This window comes from Muscardinus avellanarius (genome assembly GCF_963383645.1).
Source record: "Muscardinus avellanarius genome assembly, chromosome: 10".
Lineage (NCBI taxonomy): Eukaryota > Metazoa > Chordata > Mammalia > Rodentia > Gliridae > Muscardinus > Muscardinus avellanarius.
In genome coordinates, this window is record NC_137796.1 from 82,275,790 (window position 1) to 82,285,197 (window position 9,408).

General features: G+C 53.5%; 1 protein-coding gene across 2 annotated transcripts in view; it reads left to right on the top strand.

Annotated features, from left to right (window-relative positions):
* LIMK1 (LIM domain kinase 1) overlaps positions 1 to 8,997 on the top strand; it is a gene marked incomplete at both ends in the record, with an annotated part of 31,423 nt that extends 22,426 nt beyond the window's left edge. For both annotated transcript variants that reach the window (XM_080703348.1, XM_080703349.1), the window contains 6 exons: positions 2,921 to 2,980; positions 3,190 to 3,255; positions 5,720 to 5,876; positions 8,370 to 8,425; positions 8,584 to 8,741; positions 8,835 to 8,997. In XM_080703348.1, the coding sequence (XP_080559474.1) occupies positions 2,921 to 2,980; positions 3,190 to 3,255; positions 5,720 to 5,876; positions 8,370 to 8,425; positions 8,584 to 8,741; positions 8,835 to 8,997 (660 nt within the window). The remainder of the gene's footprint in view (positions 1 to 2,920; positions 2,981 to 3,189; positions 3,256 to 5,719; positions 5,877 to 8,369; positions 8,426 to 8,583; positions 8,742 to 8,834) is intronic.
* Positions 8,998 to 9,408: the final 411 nt, after the last annotated feature.

The following is a 9,408-nucleotide window of genomic DNA, read 5'->3' on the forward strand; positions in this document are numbered from 1 at the left end:
ACTTGTAATTCCAGTATTTGTGAGGCTGAGACATCTACTTATTGAGGCCCTCTGCAACTTAGACCCTGTTTCAAAATAAAGAATTAAAAAGTAAGCTGGGAGCTGGGCGTGGTGGCGCACACTGTAATCTCAGTGCTTGGGAGGCTGAGACAGGAGGATCGCACAGGTTCGAAGCCAGCCTCAGCTACTTAGTGAGGCTCTCAGCAACTTAGTGAGACCCTGTTTCCAAATGAAATATATATTAAAAAAAATAAGTCTGGGAGTATAGCCCAGAGATAGAAAGCCTCTGAATTCCACCCCCAGTACCACCAAAATAATTAATTAAAAAACATTTAAAAAGTAGGCTATGGGTTCACAGGGCATGGTGGCGCATGCTTGTAATCTCAGCATTTAGGAGGCAGAGACTGGAGGATCACAGTTTGCAGACAACCTTAGCTACTCAGTAAAGCTCTTTACAACTCAGTGAGATCCTGTTTCAAAAGTAAAAGACTTAGCCAGGCTGATGGCACACACCTTTGTAATTCCATCATTCGGGAGGCTGAGACTTGAGGATCGCGGTTTGTGGACAGCCTCAGCTACTTAGTGAGGCCCTCTGCAAATTAGACCCTGTTTCAAAATAAAGAATAAGCCGGGCATGGTGGCGCACACTTGTAATCCCAGCATTTGGGAGGCTGAGACCAGAGGATCACAGTTTTCAGACAGCCTCAGTAGTGAGGCCTTCGACAACTTAGTGTGACCCTATTTCAAAATAAAGAATAAGCCAGGCGTGGTGGCGCACGCTTGTAATCCCCGTGCTTGGGAGGCGGAGACAGGAGGATCGCAGGTTCGAAGCCAGCCGCGCTGGCTTAAGAGACGCTGTTTCCAAATAAAAATATAAAAATAGGTCTGGGAGTGTAGCCCGGAGGTAGAAGGGCTTCCAGGAACCCCAGTACCACCAAAAAAAAACCCCAAAAAACAAAATAAAGAATAAAAAATAGGGCTGGGGGTGGAGCTCAGAGGTAGAATGCCCCTGGGTTCCATCCCCAGTACCTCAAAAAAAGTAAAGTAAAATAAAGTAAGATAAAAGACTAAAAAAACTAGGGCTGGTGTGTAGCTTGGAGGTGCATGCCCCTAAGTTCTATCCCTAGTACAAAAAAAAAAAAATCAGCTGGGGGTATAGCTCAGAGGTAGAATGCCCCTGGGATCAATCCCCAGTACCAAAAAAAAAAAAAAAAAAGGACTGGGGGTGTAACTCAAAGATAGAATACCTCTGAGTTCAGTCCCCAGTAACACACACACATACACACAGAAAGAAAGAAATGTTAAGTCTCTCATATGGGGCTTTGTGTGTGTGGTGGGGGGGGGGGTACTGGAGTTGGAACCCAGGGGCTTTCTACCTCCAGGCTACACTCCCAGACCTATTTTATATTTTATTTGGAAACAGGGTCTCACTAAGTTGCTGAGAGCTTCACTAAGTAGCTGAGGCTGGCTTTGAACCTGTGCGATCCTCCTGTCTCAGCCTCCCAAGTGCTGGGATTACAAGTGTGCGCCACCACGCCCGGCTTCAAGTGAGGCTTCTTAACTACCTCTCTTATTCTTTAGCATTCTCTGACCCTCTCACTCCAGGTCTCAAGGAGAGGTGGCCGGGCAATGAAGCATCTGCCCAAATGTTAAAATCCTGCTAGTCAGGCTGGGCATGGTGGCGCACACTTGTAATCCCTGTGCTTGGGAGGCGGAGACAGGAGGATCACGCAGGTTCAAAGCCAGCCTCACTGGCTTAAGAGACCCTGTTTCCAAATAAAAAATATAAAAATAAGTCTGGGAGTATAGCCTGGAGGTAGAGGGTTCCATCCCCAGTACCACCAAAAAAAAAAAAAAAAAAATTATCCTATTAGTCAACTTTCCGTGAGTATAACAAAATTCCTGACATAATCAACTTCTAAGGACATAACCAACTTATAAGGAGAAAAGGGTTGTTTGGGTTCATAGTTTCAGAGGTTTCAGTCCTTGACCTGTGGGCCCATTGGTTGGGCCTGTGGAGAGGCAACACATCCTGGTGGGAGAGTATTGGCAGAGCAAAGCCACGCGCCTCAGGGCCAAGAAGCCAGAGAGAAAGAGGAAGGGGCTGGAGTCCCAGCACCCCCTTGAAGGCACGCCCACATGACACAAGGACCGCTCGCTAGGCCCCGCCTCTCTGGAGTTCCACCACCTCTCAATAGCGCCAGGCTGGGGGACCGAGCCTTGAACTCATGGACCTTTGGGGGACGGACCAAGTCCAAATCATACAAGGCCGAAGCCTTGTTCTCCCAGAGTGACACGGTGCTGAGAGCGCGCGACCTCTCCAGGCCTTTCTAGCTTTGTGTGTGAAAATGAGTTCATATTTCTTAAAAACTAGAGACAGTGGGATATTATAGAAGGTAAATACAGTTGGCCCCCAATTCCATGGATTCTGCATGCTCAGATTCAGCCAATCACAGGGTAAAAATATTGAGGAAGAGAAAATGTTATCTTTACCAAGTATGTTCAGACTGTTTTTGGGTTTTGTGTGTGTGTGTGTGTGTGCACTTTACTAGGGATTGAACCCTGACATTCTACCTCCAGGCTACACCAATACTTTGGGAGGCTGAGATAGGTGGATCTCAGATTCAAAGCGAGGCCCTCTGCAACTCAGCGAGACCCTGTTTCAAAATACAAATAAAATTGGGCTGAGGGTGGAGCTTGGAGGTGGCATCCCCCTGTGTTCAATCCCTAGTACCAAAAAAAAGAAAAATGACATTTGTGAGTTATTCACCCACAGCCCTTAGAAGTAGACAGTTGTGGGCGCAGGAGAGAGTGGGGGCCATCAGACCTTACAGGACACTTGCCCCCGTACCTCTTGTGCACCTGTGCCTGCCACCACCACCCCCTGGGCTCCATCCCAGCCATTCTCCCCAAACTGCAGGACAGCCAGTACCCGTGGACCCAGAGGGTGAGCTTCGCCAAGGACATCGCGTCAGGGATGGTGAGTGGCTCGGCTTCTGCCTGGGCCTGCAGCACCGCCAAGAATTTGGACAGGAGCCCCTCAGGGAGCTTTGAAAGGGGCAGAGGGGACCAAATGGAGGGAGGAACCCCCCTACACACGCACACTGGCCCAGTTGGGGTGGGAGGTGAGGTCGGAGCCTGGGGGCAGAGCGGGCCCCACTCACTGCCTCCTGATGCCCCCCCCCCCAGGCCTACCTCCACTCTATGAACATCATCCACCGAGACCTCAACTCTCACAACTGCTTGGTTCGCGAGGTGAGCGAGCAGCGGCCCCGCCCCGTCGCCTCTCCTGCTCCCACCTGAGGGGGTTGGGGAGAGCAGCCCTTGGGCAAACCTGGGTCCGGGTCCTGGCTTCGCCATTTGCAGCGTGGCTTCAGCCCTTGACCATCAGCATGGTAGGTTTGTAGGAGAGCCTAATAAGTATGGGAAGGAGACCATGACGTGTCAGCTGTAAGGGACCGGGGTGTGGCATTCACAGACTGCGGCACAGTAGGGTAGACACAGGCTCCGCCGGGCAGCACAGCGCTAGGGCCTGGCGCGGGCTGGGGCCGGAGCCGGCTTCCTGAGGGAGGAGGCTTGGGGAAGAGGCAGGGAACCCAGGGCTGCTGGTTGTTGTTGAGGGGACCCAGGTGCTCCACCGAAGGCAGAGGAGGGAGGAACCGAGTCCCACCAGCTAGGCCGCGTGTTCCTTTCCTAGGGCCATAACAGGACCACAGACTGGATGGCTCGGACAACACAAATCTACTCTCTTGAGTTCAGGAAGCCTAAAACCAGTATCAAGGCATTGGCCAGGTTCCTTCCTTCTGGAGGCTCCAGGGAACCTGTCCCAGCCTCTGACCTGGCTCCTGGTGGCTGCTGCAGACCGTAGTGCTCTTTGGCCCATAGTCCCGTCACTCCCATCTCTCCCACCTGTGTCTGTGTAGCCTCTTAATGCATATAAGGATGTCAGCCATTGGGTTTAGGGTCCATCCTAACCAGGATAACCTCATCACAGAGGACTAACTACATCTGCAAAGGCCCTGTTTACAAAATATTTTGTGTCTCAAGGTTCCAGGTGGGCATGAAATCGGGGTTGGGCGAGCACTGTTCATAACACTGTAGGCAAGTTTAGAGCCGGTCCTGGCCAGAGGGGCTTCCCCAGGCTAGACTAGTTCCAAGTGGAGGGGACAGCATGTGCAAAGGCCTAAAGTATGGCCCTCAGGAAGTGATGAGCCACTTGCAGTGGAGTAGGGTTGAAAGCCTCGAGCAGGTCCAGGAGTCCCGGACTTCCAGGCTGTGGGAAGCAATGGGCAGGTGTTCCCAAGCAGTAGGTGAGACTGTTTCTCAGCAGGCCTCCTAGAGAGTCTCTTCAGGGATCATTCATTCCTTGAGAATCTTAGAGTTGCAAACCCCTGTTCCCAGCCCCTGTCTGGGCTGGGGGTGCAGTGCAGTGGTAGGGCACATGCTTAGCACTTGTAATGCCCTGGGTTTCATCTCCAGCACACACAAAACAGAAGCCCAAATCCATTTTTGCACAAGGAAAACGTGGCCTGCAGTGGGGCCCCTGGGATCCCTGTGATTGCCCCACTCGCTCGGCCAGGGCCGTTCCCATAGTGTAGCTGTAGACCCCAGTATCAGAAGACCCAGGAGTGCAGATTCCTGAACCCCACCTCAGGTCTTCTGGAAGGGATAGGGCTTGAATCAGCTCTTGAACGATCCTGAGGGCACGGGCCTTTGAGAGAACCACTGCTTGGGGGCAGCAAGTCTGAGAGTCCCAGGACAGGAGCCTTGACCTGGTGTCACACCTGAGACGACAGATCTCTGAAGGCTGTATCCACCCACTGAGGCGCCATCTTGCTGGGTCTGGGATATGTTCCCCTGTCCCCCACCTACTGCCCTCAGAGAGTTGTCTCCAGGTGACTGTGTCTACTCTTGTCACTCCCCCAGGTAGCTCAGCATCCTTCCCTTTGGGATGAGCCAGGTCCTAGCTGCCACCTGGCTGGGTCTGGCCTCCTCACCTTCTCTGGGCCATTCCTCAGTCCTCATGCAACAGAGGCCACCCTAGGGCTGTAGGTGAGGTCCAGGTCAGCCCCAGGACTCACAGAGGACTTGTCCAGCTCCCTGCCCCAGCCCCATTACTCAACACATCATCCTGCCCCTTGTCTCTCAGGAGTCTCCCCCACTCCCGGGCTTTCCTAGGGAAGCTTTAGCAATGGGTGCTGTCCTCCAGACGGGGCCCTGGAGAGTGCTGCAGACCTGGCAGTGGAGCCAGGATCTCCAGAATCCTGGGCTCAAATCCCAACTGTGTTGCAGACCAGCTCAGTGTTCCTGGGCAACCTTAACTTCTTAGGGCCAGAGTCACCTCATCTGTCAAGTAGGGATAAAAAAAAATCCCATATACCTCACCAGGTTGTTGAAAAAATTAAAGGTGAAACGTGTGGCATGCCACGCCTCCGACCCGGGTTCCTAATCACATCCATTTTCCTTTCCAAAACAAGGCAGCACGGTGTCCTGATGGGGCAGAGGAGTTTGGAGGAGAGAGTAGGAGGATGCCAGTATGGCTTGGGGGAACAGGTGGAGGGGGGAGGAAGTACATGTTTGGGCACAAAGGGGGGGTCCCCCAGCCCACATGAGCTCCCATTGTTAAAAGATGTGTTCTCAGGGCTGTCTGTGGGTTAGAGGGGTCCTGGGCAGGCCGGCCAGGACCGTGTCTTGGTGTGACCCTGCCTCTTCCTCCCAGAACAAGAACGTGGTGGTAGCCGACTTTGGGCTGGCGCGGCTTATGGTAGATGAAAAGACTCAGCCCGAGGACCTGCGGAGCCTCAAGAAGCCAGACCGCAAAAAGCGCTACACCGTGGTGGGCAACCCCTACTGGATGGCCCCGGAGATGATCAACGGTGAGCCGGTGGCCCCAGGGCACAGCCTCAGCCCCAGCACCCCACCTTCCCTCTGCCCCCTCCCTGGCTCTCCAGTATTTCTTTCCTGTCACTGTTGTATGGCATTCCCATGCACCGGGCAGCTTAAGTAAATTATCACACAGTCTGGAGGTCCAGCCTCAGTCACACTGGGCTGAATTCGGGTGTGAGCAGAGCTGGTCCTGCCGACTGTTGGAGAATCCATATCCTCTCTTTCTCCATCTTCTAGAGGCCTCCTCATCCCTCCATCTTCAGGGCCAGCAGCACATCTTATCACCTCCCCTTCCCTGACTCTGACCCTCTTCCCTCCCTCTGATTAGGACCTTTGTGATCACATTGGGCCACCTGGCTAATCCAGGACCATCACCTCCATCTCAAGACCCTAAGCCCAGGGTCCCAGGGTGCAGCTCAGTGGTAGAGTGCCTGCCCAGCATGCATAAGACCTGGATTCCACCCCCAGCATTGCAAAAGAAAAGACCCTCATCCCATCTGCAGTGTCACAGGGATTAAGATGTAGACATTTTCTGGGGCAGACTTGGAATTGGGCCTTCCACAGATCCTGTTTCCCCCTCTCAAATTTCTCTGCTGTCAGTGGTCAGAGGTCCTGTGTATGCCCAGACTACAGGCTATAAGGCCCCTCCTCGGGCAGGTGACACACAACACAAGTTCAAGACAGACAGACCAAGGACCACCTAGTACTGGCACTGATGAAGGGTGTAGGTAACAGTTAAGGTAGCCCCACGTCACTAATCTTAACAGTTTCTGTCTTTTTGTATGTGTGTGGGGGGATACTGGAGGTAGAACCCAGGGCCTCTTCTACCTCCAGGCTATACCCCCAGACCTATTTTTTGTACTTTATTTGGAAACAGGGTCTCACTAAGTTGCTGAGAGCCGCACTAAGTAGCTGAGGCTGGCTTCGAACCTGTGTGATCCTCCTGTCTCAGCCTCCCAAGCGCTGGGATTACAAGCTTGTGCCACCATGCCCAGCTAGTTCCTGTCTTTTTATTTATTTATTTTTTACTGGGAACCCAGGGACATTCTGTCTCTGAGCTATACTCCCAACGTTACTATCTTTTTTTTTTTTTTTTTTTTTTTTTTTTTTTAGTGGTACTGGGGTTCCTGGAAACCTTTCTACCTCCCGGCTACACTCCCAGACACCTATTTTATATTTTTATTTGGAAACAGGGTCTCTTAAGCCTGCACGATCCTCCTGTCTCCACCTCCCAAGCGCGGGGATTACAAGGGTGTGCCACCATGCTCGGCCCAGCCCTACTTTTTATTTTTTCTTTTGAAATAGAGTCTCGCTTAGTTGCAGAGGGTCTTGCCACATTGCTGAGGCTGACCTCAAATCTGCAATCCTATTGTCTCTATCTACTAAGTACTGGGATTATGGGCATGCCATCATACCCACCTAAAAGTCTCTGCCTTTCAGGCACAGGGTGAAGGTTAGTTAAGGTTTGTAAACTCATTGCTGACTCGCTGGCTTTTGGTGAATGAGAGCAGCTGTCTGGTGGTTTCTGGCATGGCCAGGCAGTTAATATTCCCATTTAACAGATGAGGGAACTGAGTCTCAGAGAGTATGCATCAGTTTCCTGAAGCCTCTGTAATAAATTATTACAAACTTGGCAGCTTAAGACAACAGACATTTAGCCGGGCGTGGTGGCATACGCTTGTAATACCTGCACTTGGGAGGCTGAGACAGGAGAATCACGCAGGTTCGAAGCCAGCCTCAGCTGCTTAGTGAGGCTCTCAGCAACTAGGTGAGACCCTGTTTCCAAATAAAATATATTTTTAAAATAATAGGTCTGGGAGTATAGCCCGGAGGTAGAAAGCCCCTGGGTTCCACCCCCAGTACCACCAAAACCAAAAAACCAAAAAACAAAACAGACATTTAATAACCAGTCATGGTGCAAGTCTGTTCATCCATAGGGAATCTGGACCTCGCCTCTTCCAGCCGTGGGTCCCTCACTTCTGGCTTGTGTCCGCCGTCCTCCAACCTCCAGCCCCTCTTCTGTGACTTGTCTGGATCTGTCTCTTATGAGAGCATGTGGGGCCACCCAGATGATCCAGGCTTATTCAGAGACCTTTTGTGTTTGGTCCTGGGCCTGGAATACAGGGCCTTGCATACCAAGCACATGCTCTACCACTAAAGGACATCCCCCAGCCCCAAGACCATTTTCCCTAAAAAAGTGACATTCACAGGTTCTAGGGTCTTGACACGGTTGTCTTTTGGGGCCCCATGGAGTCTGTGACTAGCCCAGGCTCACACAGGAGGTGAGGGACTGTGCGGGGCCTGGAACTTCCTCCCCAGAGTTCTCTTCCTTGCCCCTCAGACCTCCCAGAGGGCTGCTCAGACTCGGGAGGCAGAGCCTAAGTCCCGCTGCCCATGGAGGTTGTCAGCACCTACCCCCTGCTCACACCTGGCCATTGCCACCTGGCCCGGCTCCCCTGTTGACCCTCAGTCTCTCTGCTCAGGCCGCAGCTACGATGAGAAGGTGGACGTTTTTTCCTTTGGAATCGTCCTGTGCGAGGTAGGTCTGGCAGCGGGGACACCAGGGCTCCTCTCTACTCCCATCCTCCCAGGCTGGATGGCCTGGCCCAGTCCCCAGGTGACCTGCCTTCAGACCACTTGAATGACCCCCAAGACAAGCAGCCCCCCAAATTAACTAATGGGCTTTGTGCTGGGCAGATCATCGGGAGAGTGAACGCAGACCCTGACTACCTGCCCCGCACCATGGACTTCGGCCTCAATGTTCGAGGCTTCCTGGACCGCTACTGCCCCCCAAACTGTCCCCCCAGCTTCTTCCCCATCACCGTGCGCTGCTGTGACCTGGACCCTGAGAAGAGGTGAGTGTGGGGCCTAGACTGGCCGGGGCGGCTTTGGGGTCGGGCTGAGCTCTAGGAGAACCAACCCCACCGCCCACCTGCCTGTCACCGCAGGCCCTCCTTTGTAAAGCTGGAACAGTGGCTGGAGACCCTGCGCATGCACTTGGCTGGCCACCTGCCGCTGGGCCCGCAGCTGGAACAGCTGGACAGGGGCTTCTGGGAGACCTACCGGCGCGGGGAGAGCGGACTGCCAGCCCACCCCGAGGTCCCTGACTGAGCCCGGCCTGCCCAGCTGCCCCATCCACACCTCCAGAGAATCTGCCATCACCCGATTCCTCTGCAGGAATGTGGCCAGGCCCAGAGCCATCCACAGGGCCACGGGTAACCAGACCCCTTCCCAGAACCACCTGACTGGCCTCCCCCACCCTCTCTCTGCCTCCGGCCCCAGAGCTGCCCAGCTGCACACGCAGTCACGTTGCTCTGCCTTACCTCTGCCGTGGTGGGGCCGCCCCACATTCCCTTGCATGAGCTGGAGGCCCGGGTGAGCTGTGCCCATTCCACGCGCCAGCCCTGGACATCCCGCGCACCACATCTGCCTGAAGCTCCTCTGAGCAAAGCTGGGCACAGAGGACATTGAGGAAAGGCCAGGTTTCCCAGGGACCAAGCAGGGAGTCCGGGTCCGTTATCC